The sequence below is a fragment of the Schistocerca piceifrons genome, chromosome 5, assembly GCF_021461385.2.
Source record: "Schistocerca piceifrons isolate TAMUIC-IGC-003096 chromosome 5, iqSchPice1.1, whole genome shotgun sequence".
Taxonomy (NCBI): domain Eukaryota; kingdom Metazoa; phylum Arthropoda; class Insecta; order Orthoptera; family Acrididae; genus Schistocerca; species Schistocerca piceifrons.
In genome coordinates, this window is record NC_060142.1 from 661,862,934 (window position 1) to 661,885,127 (window position 22,194).

Here is a 22,194-nt window from a genome sequence, read left to right on the forward strand (position 1 = left end):
AGTTTGGCACTTTTTTAGTATGCATTATTCTTGAAGATACACGAATTACTTATGTGCCAGTAACACTTTAAAAAACTGCATAATGGCCCAATTTCTTCTAAGTGGCCGATGTCCGAAGTGTTATGATTACATTTAGAACATGTGCCACTTGAAAATTGATTACATTTTAGACTGCAATTTCTTTTTAAGACTTTAGCATAGAAGCAGTATGTGATTTTAGTATCTGTATGTTGCTTTTGAATATTTTTGAATAAATAAAGAACATACCGGTCTTCTTTGTCACCTGATTTTTACCTGGATTATTGCTTTCTTGCCTTGGTATGGTGTTATATGCTCAACCAGCTTTTCATCTTCTTTTGTATATTTCCTAAGTTATTTCCTTGTCTTTCTTCATAGACAAACTCACCATTCTTCTTCAATTGTGTTCACATACAAAATATTCTTTTTTCCAAGCTGAGAACCTTGCAAAATACAACTCCCTTATCACCAGGCAATGCATAGCATATTTACCTTCACCTCTCTTCCTCCATTTCAGTGCAATTTTCATTTCCATTCTGCAATAATATATATTATTTATCTATAATAATTATACTCATGTTCAGAAGAAACAGAACACCTTGAATGACTAGTGACTGAACGTTCATATTCACAGGACATCAGTATGCTCTGCAGAAATGATTAGCATTTGAACCATGTCAGTCCACACATTCAATGTCAACATCGATATCGCAGTGCACTACCACCCACTGGTAAAAATGTGCCTGCAACTATCATTGTCACTAAAAGGAAAGGTAATGGATTCGTACGACTTGAGCAGACATGCAGATGCCTTGCAGACATATGCGTGAACAGTACTGTCAAATTAGCAAGTTTGTAAGAGAGTGCAATATTGGTATGAAAGAATGTGATGCATCCCTATGGGAAATCGCTGCTCGTGCGGGATGAAGTATTTCGGCAGTGCACCAAGTGTGTGCAGAATGGTTCATGGAAGGCCGCAGAACATGATGAGACGAGCCAGATCGCGCCACCCAGAAACCCCCCCCACCCCCCCCCCCCACAAATATCGAGACCTCACCTGAATGGCATTTCACAGATCTGCATCTTCCTTGGCTCTGCCGCAACAGTGTTGCACACCGCACACTACCATGGGTGAGGTCCGTTGCTGTTTACTATGGCACCGGTTATGTGTGTGCCGTCCACTTTTCCGTCTATCTCTGACCAATAAGCAAAAACATGCTAGATGGTAATGGAGTATGGAATGTCGTCACTGGGGATAGGAACAGCATCAGACAGTGTTTTAGGATAAATCCAGGTTCCATTTGTTTGGAAATAATGGCCACATTTTGATTTGCCACAGGCAGGGAGAGCAGCATCACAGTAACTGCATTCACACAAGACATAAAGCGACAACTCAATGCCTTATGGTGTGGGCTGCTATCAGGTACAAACACAAATCACAGGTGGTGTGTGTCCACAGCGCTGACCAGTGTGACGTATGTGAATGACACCCAGCGACCCATTCTGCACAACACTCGAGATACCATTTTCAGCAAGACAGTGCACAAACACGTGTTGCTGTATGAACACATGCCTTTTCGGTGTCACAGGATGTCAGCCTTTTGCCCTTGCCCACCAGATTTGTCCGCAATCGAAAATTTGTGGGATATGGTGAAACAATGGGTGCAATGCTTGTGATCCAGTGCCAATCATCACAGGTACCAGGTGATCAGCATGGGTAGCTATACAACAAGACGCCATTCGTGCCTTATACAAGGCGATGCAGTCATGCTTGGAACAAGTTATCAGGGCCCATGGACAACCCTGCGTCTACTAAACAACAAAACACAAACTAAACTGAGGTGACTGAAATGCCAATCATTTCTGGAGAACATACTAATGTACATGTTCTGTGAACATGAACGTCCTATCTCTAATCAATCAAGGTGTTCCGTTTTTTTCTGAATGTTAGTGTACTTAAGCAAATGCCATATTGATGTAAACAAACCATACAGCTACTTCAGTTGTCATCTCTTCAGTTGTCATCTCTTCACACAAATATGTGGCAAGAGAGTAACAGAGAATGAAGAGTTCGAGCACAGCTCATTATCAGAAAATTGGTGTTGGTCATAGACACGAGTGTCATCTTGTGACAGCAGTAAACACTGTTTCCCGCTGTTCTGGTGCTTGTATCAGAATATAAATATATTAATGGCTGCAGAATTTCACCAATAACTCAAATTTACATTTTTTTGGAACTTGACCCATTATTTGCTTACATACCACAATTTAGTACCACATAAACAAAGAGAGCCATCACAAAGGAAACCTCATTATTTTTTGTTGGTAGAACATTGTTGTTAGGGTGTCAAAAATCTTCATCCACACCGACAAGGAGGAGGATGTAGTCCACACATGCTTCAAGCAGAATACTCAAATAGGCAAAATTTAACAACTGCCAACAATGAATTCATCAGATATCGTTATTACATTTTCCAACGTAAGATTTTAATCTTTCTATTTTTATACATATGGAAATGTTTACATACAAATTACATAGCAACATGAAATGCAAGGAAATAGTTAGCAAAATTAATGAACTGGAGGGATTATTTTTACAGAGAGAACATAGTTGCCGACTGCTGTTCAGTCAACTTGCCATAAATTTACTGTCACATTCTTTCAACAGTTTTAAATTAAATTCATGAGAAACAAATCTACAAGATTCATAAACCACAAATACATTTACACTGTCAATGTAAATGTGCATTCAAATTATTTATGTACACTAACATCAACTTGTCGAAGAATGCATTGTACGCAGTAATTCTCTATACATCCAGTGTTTCAAGGTCTTGTAAAAAATTACTACTATCTACAATGCACAAGTTTCTGATTTACGTATATTTTGGGAAAGCTTTGAGGTAACATTTTAGAATGAGTCAAAACAAAAAGGGTGCCAACAGCTATAAATAAACAATAAAATCAAAAATATTTAATAAGTTGATTAGTACTGTTTCAGTAAGACATAAGCTTTCCAAAACAAAGTCACAAGTTTTTTTCATACAAATATGAAAAAAGCACAATTCTGAAATGACAAGAAAAGTTGGTTGAACAAAATCATGGTAATTCAGATCGGCATCTCTCGTTAGCTACAATCAAATAACTGAAATACTGCACAAACTAATAACACAAAGAAACGAGAATGCTCAACGACTAGATAACTGACAGGCAAGAACCCCCTTACACTCCACAATGTGTACGGCAGGCACCCAAATTATAGATACATCACCCTGATTTCTGTTTTGCCAATTTAACTGGCAATTCTCGCAACACGAGTAGCAAATCAAATTTTTTATTTCTTAATTATGAGCTTTGTCGATCAAAGGTATATAACCATCACACAACAGCAAGAATAAACCTGTCATTCGTAAAATATATTTTATGTATTACAGTAAAATCCCTGCAAACTCATGGCAAAAACGACTATATTTATATCCTAGCAGTAGGACACTAAAATGTGCTTGGATGTTCAGTACTGCACATTTTAAGGTACACTACTGTTAGCACCATTTATACCAAACAATGAGGTGATTTCGGTTACCTGAAATTCCCAGAAATTTGATACCTGTTATATGATGACAATGGAGATTACAACTTCTTTATCAGAAAAATTGACAAAGTGACTGAGATTACAGATGCACAAGGGACATGACAGATACGGACACTGTGAAATTCTCCTACGATGTAATACATTATCTACAGCTTAGATTTACACTTCCATCACAAACTAGAAATTCACTACAGAGGTAATAACAGAAACAATAAAAGCTGTTTACAGAGCATACACACACGTACACACACACAGGTATTCAATAAATTATACAAAAGAAATAAATATACAATTTGTAGTGGCTACAAGACCTTTTAAACACTAATGTTTGAAAAGATAATACAATATACTCCTTTCAGTTAATTCACAGAACAAAAAAGGAAAAACCTTAATAAATACAAATGAGCATAAACTCTTAAATGAATTCCTTTTTCTTCTAGCCCCACCCACCCACTCTCACTCTGTCTCTCTCAAAAATAAACACACACACACACACACACACACACACACACACACACACACACACTTCAGACAGAGAAAGAGAATCAAATCAAACCAGCCATCCTAAAAACACTTCCTCTAAAAACGAATGACAACGCCAGAAAGTTTGCCATGTGCATGTTCATACAAAAACTAGTCATAACTGTTCAAACAAAATAAATATGCTGTGTAAATACTGGCAAAGAACACAATGACTGGAATCCCAATACTCCATCTGTGCACCAAGAGCCATTTCCATTATACAGTAATTCTACAGTGTCAGAACAAGAGAATACACTGCAGATGGCCACAACCATTTTAGTGAAAAATGCTCCATTATTTAAAAACATGCATTACGGATAATAAAATCTATATGTCACACCTGACAAATTACTGAGAAATATTTTTTTCTTAAAGTACCCCTAAACATTCTTACTAAGATCTTTGTATTTAACAGCCTCAATTCACTTGCTTAAAAGCTTCCTTCAAATTTTGTACATTCTTAGAAAACCCGCTACACATATACCCGAAACAGAAAATGGCATTAAGCTTCTTAAGCAGAAATGCCATTTCATTCAGACACCAGCTGAAAATCTCACTTTCAGGTACAGCATTCCTCAATGAACTACATCACGTTACTCGTTTCAGATACAATCCACTATTCAGAAATGTCACCTAGACAGACTGTATAAATTACATCCACCAGAATATTGCTGGCAATCACCGGAGACCCTGCGGAAACACGAGCCGGGGTCTACCGGCCAGCGAGATCCCAGGGAGCGGGCGGCCATCACGTCTTCCAATTGTTAATGTGCGAGCGAGAGGGCGAAGGTGAAGGTGGAGGAATCATATCGAGAAGATACTGACGTTGGAGGTCAACTGCCTGACGCTGCAGTTCTACTAAATTGGCGGCAGCAGTCGCGACCGGTCCTTTGCTGCCAGCAACAGCGAGCTGGTACGGATAGAGCATCGGGTTGAAAGCGGAAAGCACGTGTGCAGGTAATGGCTGATGTGGAGGAAGGCCACGGAGCAGCTGCTGATGTAAGGCTGCAGCAACGTGATGAGCTGACGTAGCTCCAAACTTGCCGGCAGCCGCAGCCGCAGTTTCAGCCGCTAGCTTGGCCAACGGGTGTTCCCGCGCCGGAGGTGTCGGCGGTGGGGGAGGAGGGGGAGTCGGAGCGTGCTGACGAGTAGGCGTTGCAGGTTTCGGTGCTGCGGGAGGTGGAGGAGGAGGTGCTGCTGCCACGGCTGCCACTGCCGCCACAGCTGCCGCGGCAGCCACAGGCTCGGGAGACGCCCCGCCTGCCTGAGCCAGACGTTGCTCTATTTCCTGTTCTTGCTGCAGTGCTTTCACAAATGCCGTCTTCAAGCGGTTTGTATGTTCCGCTTTAAGAGCCTTTTTCACATTCGTTGTTACGCACTGCTCACATATGACTTTTGGTTCTTTGCCTGAAAAAAAGAGATACAGATCAGATGATGAAACTACTTTTCTCTTTGAGCCTACAACAGCTGAAACAAGAGTAAAAGGAAAAAAGAAAACAACATCAAAGGCTAGCACTTACAAACTGGTTCTTAGTAACTGGAGACTCTTACTTTAATAACTGTTCCATATTTCAGTAATTGCTGTATCTCGTATAGGCTCTAATGTCTACAGCAACACACACTGATGAGCCAAAATAGGAAGACCAATGCCAACTGCAGGAACTAATGTTACCAAGTGGCACTGCATGAATGGAACATGGTAGGGAAATTATGTAAGCAGAGCAGAGATGAATGGGAAAGCATTCTAACAAAGGTACATCTGCAAAAGGAGAAATCCACTGACACAAGCGACTGATAAATGACAGACTGTTATGGTGCAACACCTGGGGACGATCATCTTGAAAACTGCAAAGCTGGCTGGCTGTCCACGTACTACTGTTGTGAGAACTTATGGAAAGTGGTTGAAGGACAGTGAATCTGTGGGTAAACAATAAGATGTCAAATGTCCACATCTCATCACAGAACATGGAAATCAGAGGCTGGCCCCAACTATCAAGGAGAATAGGTAGCGATCTGTGGCAGATAAGATGACAGGGAACAAAGCTGGTGCAGGCACAAGTATTTTGGTGCACATCATTCAGTCCACATTGCTGGAGGTGGGGCTCAGCTATGAATGACCCGTACATGTTCCAATGTTGACCTGACAATGCTGTCAATTGCAACTGCATTGCACACGAATTCATCAAGATTGGATTCTGGATCAACAGAAACATGTCACTTGGTTGGACAGATCACATTTACTGTTACACAATGCTGATAGTCATGCCCAAATACATCGGGATGAGGATAAAAAGCTGCTTGTGACATGCACTGTGTCTTGGAAACTGAGTGGTCTGGGGGAGGTGGGGCATCATTATCCTATGGCTGATGTTCACCTGGGCTCCCAAAGGACCTGTGGTGGTAATCGAAGGCATAGTCAGCAGTGGACTATGTGAACATTACTGCGGACCACTCATATCCACTCATGCTCAACATCTTCCCCAACAGCGATAACATTTTTCTGTAAGATAACTGTCATTGTCAGAATAGTGCTATAAAGTTTTGAAGAGCATGACAGTGAACTCGTGCTGATTTTTTGGCCACAAAATTCACCTCAACTGAACCAACAGAACTCAACTGGTATTCTGTGCCCACAAACCACTGGACCTTGATTTATGGAAACTGCTTCACCTGTGTGTGGATGCAGAATTACTGCTGTAGTGCCACAGGTCTACTCTCTAACGTTTTGGCTCATCAATTTATGTGAAGCACTTAAGGATTCTATTAAAGTATTTATAAGGCAGATAATGTAAATAAAGTATAATTATTGTAACATAAAATATACATACAACTTGTCACATAGGCTACTTGACAAAATTTTCACTGTAACTTGTTGAAGGAAAGATACAGTGAGAGAGGGAAACTATTTTTGTTTGTCTGTAACATCAAATGCTTCTAAAAAAACAACAATATATGTTTGATGTAATTGCTACTACTTTGAACGTGACAAGACCAAAGCGATTTCTTTTTGTTCTGCAGTCCATGCTGTGTGTTCCACTGTCTTGTGCCCCATCAGTGCTAAGGATGAAAGGGGGGCACTTTTGAATGTGGTGTGGGCAGTAACTGTAAAAAATGAAGGTACTGTCGATGTATGGCATGTCTGATGGTTCTGCTAAAAACGTCTGTTCGTATCACAAAGTGAACATTCCAGTATTACCCAGGCCACGCAAGTGATTAAGTTTGAAAAACAGCAGCTTATTCCAAAACTAAGAAAGAACATTCACAGATTATATTTTTCAATCATAAATATAAACTTGTTTTACTAAACAGCAACAGGAGACTCCATACATATAAAAACAACAATATTTTAATACTGTTATATTCCAACCTGGATTTTCCATAGTTGAACAACAATATTATTGATATTATACTGATCTTTCCACTGTAGTGAAGTTTAAAATCAAAATTAAAACTTATAACCACCCAACAAATTGCAATAAAGTAATGATACTGAGTACAATTACGTCATTGCCAAACGGGTAAGGCACTTTTTCCATCACCTAGATCTCCTGGACAGCTTGCTCACCGAGATACATGGGACAAGAGGCAATGGTTGCCATTGTAATTGCTTAGACGGAAGCAGCACTCTATCAAAGGTGAGGAACAAAGTGTGTGTGGGCACTAAGATCACTTGATGGACACCAATGACACCCTGATCAGAGTGGTATGTTTGAATTTCTGCCTCAGTCAGGCCATTGAGCAGCCTAGTGTAAATAACCCCACGGGAAGAATTCAGAGTTCTATGGGCCTTGACATGAACAGGATAGTCATGGAGAAGCAAAACAGGAAGCAGTTGTTGTGCTTGAGAATCAGTGGCAAAGTGCCACCACGTAAATGAGAGCAGGATTTCACAGGGCCAGCAATTGATCTCACCACCTCTCTGAATAAGAAATGGATTTACTTTTGCACAGGACTGACCGCCTTCAGTACGTGAAACCACGAGGAACCGTGGTGTAGCTGGGAGTGTCATTGAATCTGGAGCTTCATTCTGTTTAATTTTGGTAGGTGTGGACTGGGAAGATGATGACTGATTCATTGTGAGAAAATCCCCCATGACTGCCAGCATCTCCAATGGCGCACTCCTTCCAACTGCCCCCCCCCCCCCCCCCCCCCCTCCCCAGAAGGGGCTCATCCACCTTAGGTGATTGTTCACTCTTCAGGTCATACCTCCCAAACACCTGACAGAGGGACCAATCGGCAATTTGGGAAGAATGCAGATCAGGTAAGCACCCCTACCTGGGCCTGGACTGTACCAAGGGGTATATGCAGATCCTATCTGTCAACCCGGGGTTGGGAATTATGTGCTACCCAATCAACACGTCAGATGCATGGGCTGGCCTTCAGGAGAGCACAGGGAGGAAGAAGAAAAAGAGGAGCCTCAAACACTAAAGCAGAGGAAGGATAGGAGAAAGTGAATGAAGAAAGGAAAAAAGGAATGAAAAACAGTGGTGAGACTGTTCTTATGTCAGCTACTGAAAATGTGGAACACATTCTCAAAAAAACAGACATGTTCCCCGAGGGAGAGGAAAAGGAATAGCAAGAGGATAAACCTACAGCACGGAAGAGAAAAGATGCTGCAAAAGCCGGGGGCCCGTGGTATCCAAGCACAAACCTGCCAAAGTGCGGCAAGTCCCCGCGGGGAGGGGGGCCTTATAGAGATGGTGGACACGTTGTTTCGTACAAGATTCTATGCATTACCAGCCGTTACAATGTTGACACAACAGTATTGTAAAAGTCGGTGTTATTGAAGCTCGTATACTGAAATCTTGATTTTGAGAGCTAAGGCAATTCACCACAGAACAAAAGGGGTGGAAACATTTTGAACTAGTTCTCCATGACTAGAAGAAAAACTGTATTCTCAGAAAAATGGATGGCCCAACACAATTGCCACTATTGCTGTTTTCAAACAACAGAAGTATTATTGCTGCTAATTCAACGTCACTTTTCTAGGGTCCTGAAGCAAAATCAAGATCTTTCACTGACACATGAAGCTCTAACAGTCCATCACCAGCCAGCAAGTAGGACATAAGTAATTATTTGCTAACAAATAACGAAAAAGTTGATGGCCACATGAAACTGCATTTTCAAACCTTTTTGTGCCCAACACAATTTACAAATTTCCCCTCAATTTGCAAAGTGGCCAATATCATAAGTTCAACAAAAGTTGGATGGAGAAATATTTTTGGTTAGTATGATCATCCAAAGAGGACACTGCCTTCTGAAAGTCCTGCACATTTTTTACTAAGACAAAATCTGGTAAAGGTAGTTATCTAAATGGTGGAGCCCTGGTAAGCTCCAAATTTTCAAAGTGGAACCTTCTGAATATTTCAACATCCATGCAAGTAACACTTACCTTAAGGCTGGCATAATCACGATGAACAAAACGAAAGATATAAAACACATGCAACATCTACTAGGAATTCTGGAAGTGGTACATAATTTCTTTGGGTCACCAAAGTATAGGACAATATTAAATATGCCCTTGAACCATTAACCGAAGTTTGAGTCAGGGGTCTGATACATACCACACTAACTAGTTGGACTGAGTGTCTTTGCAGTGCACAAGACTTCAAGAAAATATATAGTTTTGTTGTTTCGGCTCTGGGAAAGATTCATGAATTTGACAACAAGATCACATCCCACAATGCTTCTATCAGCAGCCACCACCAAGGGAGATTTTGTCAACCACTCAGTTATACTTTATCTGGTTACACTGGATGAGTCAATCTGTCGTCAACTTCAGCACCAAGATGCAGATTTTGCAGAGTTAATCAACATTGTTAGGGTTCTCAAAAATGAACTGCTGACACTGAGAAAAATGTTGATGATACTTTCAACCAGCTTTTCGTAGAAGCCAAAGAATTAGCTTTGGCTAATTGGGGTTGAAATCGAGCAACCAAGCATTTCTACCAAGAAAGCACATCGTGCAAATAAGGATGCCGGTGATGATATTGGTTCCTGACACATTGTGAACTTTGTATCTCACAGCTTTGCATCTCAAATGCAACTTCAATTTCTATCTTGGTGGATTTGACTTTCTTTTCTACTGCGACAAATACACAACCTCCATTTCCAGTTACTCAACCCTTTGTTACGCACATTACTTTTCCCAAAAAATCTCACTGCTATCAATTTCAGGTTTCAACCAGCTTTCTGTACCTAGTATTATGTGAGCTTCACTGCTTTTCAGGAGCACTGCAAGCTCTGGCGCTTTGTTCCAAATGCTTTGGCAGTTTACTACTACGATTCTGACGCCGTCATCTGTGTGTGTGTGTGTGTGTGTGTGTGTGTGTGTGTGTGTGTGTGTGTGTGTGTAGGGGGGGGGGGGGGGGGGAAGTATTTGGACTGGATGGAGAGTCACTTAATTCAAAACCAACCCTTGTGTGCATCCCACACACAGTCAGCTACCTGGGTAGCAGCCTCTGATGTGTAGTGTACTCCTGACCCATTTAGTGGTACGAGGTGCATTCAAGTTCTAAGGCCTCCGATTTTTTTTCTAATTAACTACTCACCCGAAATCGATGAAACTGGCGTTACTTCTCGACGTAATCGCCCTGCAGACGTACACATTTTTCACAACGTTGATGCCATGATTCCATGGCAGCGGCGAAGGCTTCTTTAGGAGTCTGTTTTGACCACTGGAAAATCGCTGAGGCAATAGCAGCACGGCTGGTGAATGTGCGGCCACAGAGAGTGTCTTTCATTGTTGGAAAAAGCCAAGTCACTAGGAGCCAGGTCAGGTGAGTAGGGAGCATGAGGAATCACTTCAAAGTTGTTATCATGAAGAAACTGTTGCGTAATGTTAGCTTGATGTGCGGGTGCGTTGTCTTGGTGAAACAGCACACGCGCAGCCCTTCCCGGACATTTTTGTTGCAATGCAGGAAGGAATTTGTTCTTCAAAACATTTTCGTAGGATGCACCTGTTACTGTAGTGCCCTTTGGAACGCAATGGGTAAGGATTACGCCCTCGCTGTCCCAGAACATGGACACCATCATTTTTTCAGCACTGGCGGTTACCCGAAATTTTTTTTGGTGGCGGTGAATCTGTGCGCTTCCATTGAGCTGACTGGCGCTTTGTTTCTGGATTGAAAAATGGCATCCACGTCTCATCCATTGTCACAACCGACGAAAAGAAAGTCCCATTCATGCTGTCGTTGCGTGTCAACATTGCTTGGCAACATGCCACACGTGCAGCTATGTGGTCATCCGTCAGCATTCGTGGCACCCACCTGGATGACACTTTTGGCATTTTCAGGTCGTCATGCAGGATTGTGTGCACAGAACCCACAGAAATGCCAACTCTGAAGGCGATCTGTTCAACAGTCATTCGGCGATCCCCCAAAACAATTCTCTCCACTTTCTCAATCATGTAGTCAGACCGGCTTGTGCGAGCCCGAGGTTGTTTCGGTTTGTTGTCACACGATGTTCTGCCTTCATTAAACTGTCGCACCCACGAACGCACTTTCGACAGATCCGTAACTCCATCACCACATGTCTCCTTCAACTGTCGATGAATTTCAATCGGTTTCACACCACGCAAATTCAGAAAACGAATGATTGCACGCTGTTCAAGTAAGGAAAACGTCGCCATTTTAAGTATTTAAAACAGTTCTCATTCTGGTGGTAAAATTCCATCTGCCGTACGGTGCTGCCATCTCTGGGACGTATTGACAATGAATGCGGCCTCATTTTAAAACAATGCGCATGTTTCTCTCTCTTTCCAGTCCGGAGAAAAAAAATCGGAGGCCTTAGAACTTGAATGCACCTCGTACTCCACAGCTCCCAACCCCATGGCTGAAGTCAAGGAAGCAGGACAGCAAAATATAGGATATGCAAAAAAAAAAAAAACACGGGTCACACAAGAAATGATTTCCAAGATGGAGGAGAGAAGAAAATTTGAAAACAAGAACACTGAAGATGCGAGAAAGATGTACCGAAGGTTAAATAATGAACTGCGAAGAGAAACTGGGCAGACTAGGAAAAAATGGCTAAAAGAGGAATGTGATGCAATTGAACAACTGGACAGGAAGGGAAGATACGACTTACTATACAACAGAGTAAAGTCTATGACATGGGATCAAAACAGAGAAGGAAGTGCTACTACAGAAATTTTTAGTAAAGACAAAGAGGTAGTGTACAAAGATCGTGACAATGACCTCCGGAGATGGGAAGAATATCTAAAAGAGCTATATGACAAAGATTGCAAACCAGATACTCTGGAACTTAAATCACTCAACAGCGAACGTGATGACGAGGAAGGACCAACCATCATAATGGAAGAAGTGAAGTCTGCCGTAGCTGCAATGAAAAATGGCAAAGCACTAGTTACAGATACGATACTGGGGGAAATATTAAAATGCTTGAACCAAGATGGAATAAGAGAAATGTTGAGGTTATGTAATAAAATATATGACAGTGGTGAATGGCCCGAGGACTTTGTGCCAACAGTGATGATTCCATTGTCGAAAAAATAAGGAACCAAGACATGCAGTGAGCACAGGACAATCAGCCTCATTTCACATGCAGCCAAAGTGATGTTAAGAATAATTAATAAGAGACTTGAAAAAGTAATGGAGGAGAACCTTGGCGTGGAGCAGCAGGACTTTAGATGGAATACAGGCACCAAAGATGCAATACGGCTCCTACGAATCTTGGGAGAAAGTTTTTAATTGAAAAAAAAAAAAAGAAGAGACCTCTATATGTGCTTCATCAATCTAGAAAAGGCATTTGACAATGGCTTGGGACAAGCTGGCGACTATAATGAGGGAAAGGACAGAGGACTGGAAAATCGGAAGACTTGTAAACTCATTATATCTGAATCAAAAAGCCTCAGTTAAAGTGAGTGGAGGAAGAACAAACTGGATCGGACTAGGAAAAGGAGTAAGACAAGGATGCTGTCTATCACCTACCTTTTTCAACCTCTACTTGGAAAATTTGATTGACCAATGCTCATTAGACGACATAGGAGTAGAAATTGGAGGAAGAAGAGTACGTTGTTTGAGGTTTGCTGATGACATAGCCCTTCTAGCCACAGGGGAAAAAGAATTACAGGATTTTGTGGACACCATTGAAGCTAATGGAAAAATTATGGAATGAAAATTAACACAAAGAAAACGAAAGTATTAGCACTAGGAGAAAATAAAGAAATAAAAATTATGCCGAATGGAGAAATATTAGAACAGGTGCAAAATTTTAAGCAGGATAGACACCGACTGGAAGTGCTGCAAAGAAATCAAAACAAGGATAGCAATGGCAAATGAGGCATTTTATAAGAAAAGGAGAATTTTCTGCAGCATTCTGGACAGACAACTGAGGAAAAGACTCATAAAATGATTTGTATAGAGTGTTCTTCTGTATGGCGCTGAAACATGGACTTTGAGTAAGAAAGACAGAGAAAGGCAGGAGGCTTTTGAAATGTTGACATGGTGGAGGATGGAAAGAAGAAGTTGGATGGACAGAGTAAAAAATGAGGAGGTACTGAGACGAGTGGGAGAGAAAATACAGTTACTAGATGTAATAAAAAGAAGGAAAAGAAATTGGATTGGGTATACATTAAGAAAGACTGATGGGCCGATAAAAACAGTTTTAGAAGGTTATGTAAAAGGGAAAAGGAAGCTAGGAAGGAAGAGATGTCACATACTGGAAGACGTGATGGACGGTACAACATACAGCAGCCTTAAGAAGGAAGCAATGGATTGCAGAAAATGGAGAGGCAAAGGACCCGCTAATATAGCAGAAAGCTGATGATGATGAAGATGAGTCGAGGCAATGAGAGAATGTCTGCGACAGCAGGGGTTATGTTGCCAATGCTACTAGGCGGCTATTTGTTGCTACACCATGTTGGTCACACATCGATTGAATATGTGCAACCTCGAGTTGTAGTCATGGCAACATGGCAGTGTCACCATGGCAACATTTACAAATTCCAGAGCTGTGATTCACACTAGGATGTCCTCTCCACACAATGTGCTCCACACACATGACGTTTCAGGGACTTTGGCAGCAGCCTGACAATAGTTATTCAAGAAATAAAAACTAATGACCACACTCTGCTTTTATGGCGATTCTGAAACCAATGCTGGTGATAAACAAAAAGTTACACACCTCACTACATGAACGCTTGTTGGACTCTACATCCAAATGTATAAAAATACAGAGACAATGCAAGAGTTATCATATGGCATTTCCTGCCAGATTTGAGTAAATGAAAAAACTGAAAGGAGACGAGGCAAAGGGAACAAAGTCAGTCAGGTGTTAACCACAAGTAAGCTGTTATGTGCTAAAAGCCAGAAATCTAGCCAGCTATTCCATTCTTCAGATACTGAGCCCTTCTTGGTTACCAGTCCAAAATATACATTATTCATGAATGAAAAATATTTGGATCAATGCCCTCCACCTCTCAAGTGACAACACAGATTGACAGCATCAAAAAGTTCACACAGAACTCTAGGCAGAAAATAACAAGACACAAAAAAAATTTTGAACACAGCACATTCTAACAGGACAGTTGATGAATACTGTCAGAGAAAATTGTCAAGCTGCTTCTACTTGCTGGTCTGAATTGGATGTGCTTGAGAAACCCACTAATAGCAGTCATATCTAAGGTGCCTACTTTGACATCACACATCTATTGCATCCAGTACCCATCTAAATGTGTTGTTCATTAATGAGCAATGTCACTCATTCAACACCCCATGGCACTCCACTTTAAATGAAACATTTTCCAAAGCAGGGGGCAGGAGAATTACTATTACTACTGTTACCACCACCACCAAAAATTAGACACCATACCATCTTTCACCAGTCTATATTTTCCTCCATACTAAACTATCCAATGTCTTATGGGAACCATAATTCATCATACACTTACTCATCACTAGTCATGTCACTCTTTTCAGATGTAAATGCCAAAGTTCTAAGTGAAGAACCAACAACCAGGATAGCACTGTCCCAATGACTACAACATATAGTTTGCAGTGTGCAGTTTGGGGACCATGCAGAACATTAGGTGTTGATTTTTTATTTAGTGGATGTGTAGTGAGGCTATTAAATCACTGTCGTGATTAATAAGGGTGACTTACAGCAAACACAAGTATTACAATCACACACAACAAGAATTTAAGTTCATAGAGAAGAAATAAACACTCTGAGGTTTTCCAATAACATTGTACGAGAGTTGACTGAAAAGTAATGCCTCCACTTTCATAACTTTTCAACAGTTGGCAGCATTGGTATGTGGCAGGTACTGGCTTGTTCCGTAGCCTCTTCTCTACAGCTCCAGTAGCTGGGAAGCCTTAGCATTGAACGGTTGTGTTGTTACAGTGTGAAGTATGGAACCTGTGCAGACGGTCAGTCAATGTGATTTAAGCAACCTGCAGTCATTGAATTCTTGACAGCAGAAGGTGTCACCCCGAAGGAGATTCATCAGAGAATGAACGCAGTTTATGGTGATTGTGTTGTGAGTACTGTGCGTCATTGGGCGAATAAGTTTAAAGATGAGACGGGAACATCTGACCTAAATGACAAACAAAGAGTTGGTCAGCCTGTGACAGCAACCACAGAGTTTCACAAGCAAAGTAGACTGATTCAGGACGATCGTCGTACCATTCAGAGACAAATTGCAAACACAATCGGCATTTCACAAGAACGTGTGGGTCATATTAGTGCTTTGCTTGGCTAGCAGAAGATCCGTGCATGATGGATATCCCAGATGCTAACTCCTGAAATGAAAGTGCACAGACTTGAAATTTGCCAGGAACTCTCTCTCACGTTATGAGAATGAAGGTGATGCCTTATTCCATTCAACTGCGACAGGAGATGAAATGTGGGTACAACATTATGACCCAGAGACGAAATGTCTGTCTACGGAATATCAACACAAAGATTTGCCCCAGAAAAAGAAATTCAAGGTGCATCCCTCAGCTAGAATAATCATGACCATAGTGTTCTGGAATGCACATGGTGTTATCCATGTTGATTTCCTTGACTGTGGAGCAACAATAAATTCAGAGTGTTACATCACAACGCTGCGAACTCTGAAACGACGGCTAACAAGGGTCCGAAAGGAAAAGGGAAATGTTTTCCTGCAGCATGACAATGCTAAACCATGCACTTCACATGTCACCACAGCAGAACTTCAGAGACTGAATCTCACCACCGTACGGCATCCACCATACAGTCCAGATTTAGCACCGCCTGACTTCCATCTGTTCCCGATAATGAAAGATGATCTGGGGGACATCATTATGCTTCTGATGAAGACGTTGAGAGAACTGTGAGACTGTGGTTGCGGAAAGTGTCGACTTCTTCCATGATGGCTTCGGGAAACTACTACATCATTGGCAGGAATGTATCCAATTGGCTGGTGATTATGGGGAAAAAGTGAATATTGGTAATTAAAGATCACATTCTAAGGATTATTTCTGCATTTGATTTATTAAAATATTCCCATCCAAAACCAATTAATGAAGGGAGAGGCATTACTTTTCATTCAACCCTCGTAATTCTGTTAGAGATAGCAAAGGACTTGGTAGAGCAGTTTAATGGAATGGACAGTGTCTTGAAAGGCAAAACAAGGATAATGGAATGTAATCAAATTCAATCACGTGGTGTTGAAGGAATCAGATTAGGAAACGATACAGTAGTAGGTGAGCTTTGTTACTTGGGCAACAAATAACCTGATGATGTTTGAAGTAGAGAGGAGATCAAATTTAGGCTGGCAATAGCAAGAAAAGTGTTCCTGAAGAAGAGAAATTTGTTAACATCGATTATAGATTTAAGTGTTAGGAAGTCTTCTCTGAAAGTATTTGTATGAAGTGTAGCCATGTATCGAAGTCAAATAAGGATGATAAAGAGTTTAGACAAGAAGAGAATACAAACCAGCCTTCAGACTGAGGAGGAGGAGGAGGAGGAGGAGGAGAAGAAGGGGGAGAAGGAGGAGAAGGAGGAGGAGAAGGAGGAGGAGGAGGAGGACGACGACAAGAGTCAATCTGAGTGAGTCCGCCCAAACTGAGCATATCCCAGCATTGCCAGGTAGCAGGGTGGGGAACAGAAGGGGCATATGATGTGGGATAGAAAAGTAAGAGCACACCTGTGACACTGCGCAATATTCTACGCCTCCCACTGTACAGAATGTGTCATGCAGCCATCCTCCACCACTAACAACCGAGAGAAATCTAAAGCATTTTCAAAGTTATTTACAGAATGATGTGGAAGTTACTTCCCCAAAACTAGAACATGGCTGGAATTATTTTATTATGCCTGGAAGGAAGCAAACAATGAATAAAAAGGTACAGACTTATCAACTGCTTCTCCTAATGTGCAAATGCTCACAAAAATTATCACAAATTTCATAAAAATTCACTATTTTTGTCAGAGAGGCTTTGTAAATGGATTGTAAAGTCACAGCTTGGTGCAGGAAGTAAAAATAATGAATGTGGTTCTGTAAGTGAGCACGGTAACAAGAGCCCATGTGGGTATGCAAATACCTTGTCCAAACCAAAGTTCCATGGCTATATAGAAGAGAAGACCACAGCTTTCACATGCTGTCGGTAGATGCAGATGAGCTTTGAGACAGTTTCAAGACTGAGGCATTCACAGACACACAGTCGGCAATTGAAATGCGAAGTGTAATAAGATTTTTGGGCTTAAAGAAAATATTATCAGCTGCAGTGCATCATCTACTTGGGGAAGATTGTGTAGTGAATGTGACATCATGAAAACTGTTGTGATTTTGGTGCCAGAAATTTGATATAGGCAGAACAGATGTGCAAGACGAGCAATGGTCATCGCAACAAAGAACACCTACCACGGATGACGATGTATACAATCCAGAATGAAGTTCAGTAGGTAGGAGATATGGTACTGGTGGAAGTAAAACTAAGACGGCAGATCATGAGTCGTGCTTGGATAACTCAGTCGGTAGATCACTTGTTTGCAAGATGCGAAGACCACCTATTTCAAGTCCTGGTCCAGCACACAGTTTGCACAGTCCAGGAAGTTTCAATGTTTGCAACGTCCAAAGAGATGATTCGACTGATTGTCAAAATCATGTGAGGGAGGTTAGACACAAACTCTACACAGACATGCCAACTTTCAAAAGTGAAAAATCAGGAGAATTTTAGTGGTGTACTATTGTGAATTACAACACATCCCTGACGATTAAAGTTGCAATAATTCAATAACTGAAACAATTCAATTACATTTGCTTTATTATTTACATGTAATACTAAATAATGGACATACCTGAGCCTTCAGACAGTATAATTTATCATTCAAGATGCTGAACAATACGAATGATGAGCTCTGCAGGTTTCTTTGGATTCACACATATTCAAATGAAGCACTCTCGAGAGAACTACAGTTCAAAATTACGATCAGAGGAAACAAATTAACGTATATTAGATTTCTGTTTTGACATTAGCACAGTTTTTGCATAAATAAATCAGTGTTAAATGATCACACATTTTCATTTCATAATGCAATCCATATTTGCATGGCATCTTATATCCGTAAGACAGCTTTCCCAAATTTAAATCAATTTTATACAAGATGTACATGTTAGGCTTAGCAAATAATCTGAATAGTTTACCAGTCTAAATTCGTTTGATTACGGTAGGTACTTATTCAGCACACCCGTAGCAGACTTACCCTCCTTCAAAAACTCTGAACTAAATTTCTGCTCAAAGCACTTGCCTTTTTGAACTGATTTTAAAATCAAAAATTTCTCCAAAGGCGTTTCTGAAAGCATGGACCTGAACTGAGTTTTGGTCTTTGTAACCGTGTTAAAAATTCTCTCACATTCCGCATTACTATGTGGAATTGACAAAATAGCCAGCATCATCTTTGCAAGTTTATCATACTGAAGAACCCCATCAGCCGATTTCTTCTGACCTACCAACGCCCACTGAACATCAATTCTCTCTGCTGCCAAGTTGGTTTCTTACAGCTGTAACTTACAGAACTGAGAGTGAAGAATATCAACTTCTGTATCCAAGTGTTAACTTTCGCTAGTCAGAATATTAGGAAATCTGTTTATGAAAAATCTAAGGCTGGAAAATGATGCTTTCCCAATTATAGAAATATTTGCAACTTCTGCCTGCATTAACACTTCATCTTTGAATGGAAATTTGTGTATCATGTAATCACATGATGATAAGAAACATTTTCTTACAGCCTTAAAGAATATGGACTTTTCCTCAGGCTTCAAAATGGTCACCAAAGCAAATGTAGAATTCCCTATCATCAGATCACAATCATCCTTTTGATTTGCTGGAGTGAGATAATCTACATCAATAAGAGAGCTGGAGGTTTTAATAGTGAGTGGTCTCACAAATCTTGCCACCACATTCTTCAATAGTTCCTCCAAAATTGATCTCAATAAGTGGATCTGTGGGGCACTTGACTGAAGAGCTACATTTGGGCTCTCAAAGACAGGCATAAAACTTGAAAGGAAAAGGCATAAAGATTTATGTAAATTTGATGACAGAAACATGAATAGTCGTTCCTCACATGATAAAGCATGGTCCACAGTGTCAATGGTTTTCTGTAAAACTGATGATTGGGTTTTTCTTTTAAGTGAAGAGTCTGGTGAAATCTTATCACAGTGCTTGGACATGTGATATGAATAGACACATCTACATTTTGAGTATGTTTTGCAATTTTATAATTCTTCAAAGTTTCCACTTCAGAATCCTTACTTACAATTTCACTCTTGAATAAACTAACCAAAGGGTCCCACTGCTCCAAAATCCTATCCAAACATCTTTTCAACGATAACCATTGTGTAGGCACATGTTTCAGAATTTTCCGCATTTCTGTGTCATGTAAAGTTTGAAACTTTCTAAATTTCTCTTTCCTCTTTGCACTCCTTTCCAAATAATAAAATATGTCAATAATATTTTCTTCAACGTTTAAAAGCAAACATGCCGCCCCACCCCCTTCTCAGCAGCAAGATTAATTAGGTGACAAGAACAGCCTACCATGATTAAGTTAGCAATTTCTTGCTTCAAACATCCTGCCACACCCTTTTTTAGCCCTACCATTACAGGAGCATTATCGGCACTGAAAGCCAGACAGTTTAATGAAATACGGAATTCCTGTAAAGTTGAAAGTAGAAGATCAGCAATATTAGCTCCTGTGGCATCCCCTTTTAAATTAGGCACAGAGTAGGCAATTTTGAATTTCACGGAGTTCAGGGCTGAAGAACGATACAATAATAGGATATAACTTGAAGTCCGTTTTATTACTACCATCAGTAGCAACAGCGAATGGATTCGACTGCAAGTGCGTAATAACTTTCACTTTTTCTTCCATGCACTTTTCCGTAAGGATAGTGGTCGTTTTTGTTCTGGCGCACCTATATCGTTTCGCAATTTCAGAATCGGGAAACATGTTGCGAAACAAAGGCCCAGCATGGTCGGCACAGTTTATAGGCAAGTTATGCTCTACAATAAATGCGGTAAATAAAGCCTCAGCATTCGTCACAGAATCTACATTTTGGGGTTTACATGAGAAGTTTCTGGTTACATTCTACACAATGGACACTCTCCTGGTGTTTTTAGTTTGCACATGTTTAAGAATGTCGCATTTTCCGCCATGAGGTACTGAAAAGTCACATCTACATACACTACAAAATGCGTAAATTTGTCCCTTCCTCGATTCACTTAAACACGGAAACTCTTCCTTATACATGTTTCTGAACACTGCATCATATTTCTTCGCCATTCTGCATGAAAAATAATCAACACCTCCAAGATACGCAGCCAACAACTACTACTGAGTACACAAATAACGCAACAGAACTGAGAACACAATGATCCTACGTTCTAGACAATGGTCTTGTAGCAGTGATGCCAACCCTCGCGCATCGTTTCCCCCTATATTGCACTTCAAATTCCCCTAAATAATTTATCACACCGTCGGGTAAGCAAGTGGGGTAGTGAGGCAGTAAAAGGGAGTCAAGAGTGAAATTGTCGAGCGGAGGGGCGGGGAGGGGAGGGCTAAATATTTTTCCCCCTGAAACATTTATCTCTCTAACTTCCCCCAAGGCAGCTTAATTCCCCCTAAAATTAGGGGGAAATCCCCTAACTTGGCAACACTGCCTTTTAGACACAACAATGCTAATCACTTCGCTTGGAACAACTATCGACTACTCCTTGTCCACGATAACTTTACGATTGTGCTAGTGCTACCAGAAGTGGAGGAAATTGGCACTAGTTGAAAGATATTCATTTGTCTCCGAACGCTGCCAACGATAAGTTCCTTACTTCCTTGTAGATACGAAGCGTGAGCTATACCTACTGCCGCTCCCGACAGCCACCGCACCAATCTACCAAGTTAATATAGACAAGTAGCAGCCATACCTTGTCATCCACCAATATATCAAAGGCGCACGATTTTCAAATAGTAAGGGAAGTATTGAAACTGCTCTTAAAATTGGGAGATCGGTCTTCACTGTCGGGAGATCGGGAGGAAGAAGGAAAAATCTGGAGTCTCCCACTTAAATCGGGAGAGTTGGCACGTCTGTCAACATCACCACTGGCAGTGTAGTGTATGTCGTGTACAACACACTAAACTACCAGAAGATGTGTTCTTGCTAGGTTCTGCAGCAAGTGGAAAATAAAGAAAAGCGATGAAGTTGTCTCTCTAGTACTTAATGCAACATCAGGAGGAGAATGTTCGATTACTGCCCTGTATCGTCACAGGATTGAAACGTGTGCATCATGTGAAATCTGATAACATGGATGCATCATGTGACATCTGATAAAGAACGCATCAGTGTTATGGAGACAACATTCGTGCCATCTCCCTGTGCCATCAAAAGTTCAACAAAAGGCAACCAAAAAGAAAGTTGTAGCTACAATCTTCTGGCATATGCAGAGTGTTGCTGGTTGATTTCTTCAGAAATGGAGACAAGTGAGTGTTGCCAGCTGCCATGCCGGAACAGCTGCAAAAGACATTTTGGAGGGAACAACGGGGGGAGGCTTTTGAAAGGTGGTGTATTGTCAGCCTCAATTAAACAT

The 22,194-nt window shown here is 40.9% G+C and overlaps 1 protein-coding gene across 5 annotated transcripts in view; it reads right to left on the reverse strand.

Annotated features, from left to right (window-relative positions):
- Positions 1-2,521: 2,521 nt before the first annotated feature.
- Positions 2,522-22,194, reverse strand: part of LOC124798397 (transcriptional repressor p66-alpha-like) — a 94,230-nt gene continuing 74,557 nt past the window's right edge. For 4 of the 5 annotated variants that reach the window (XM_047261775.1, XM_047261777.1, XM_047261776.1 and 1 more), the window contains exon 10: positions 2,522-5,539. In XM_047261775.1, coding sequence (XP_047117731.1) covers positions 4,881-5,539 — 659 coding nt within the window. In that variant the 3' untranslated portion in view covers positions 2,522-4,880. The remainder of the gene's footprint in view (positions 5,540-22,194) is intronic. The other variant, XM_047261779.1, reaches the window with a different exon arrangement.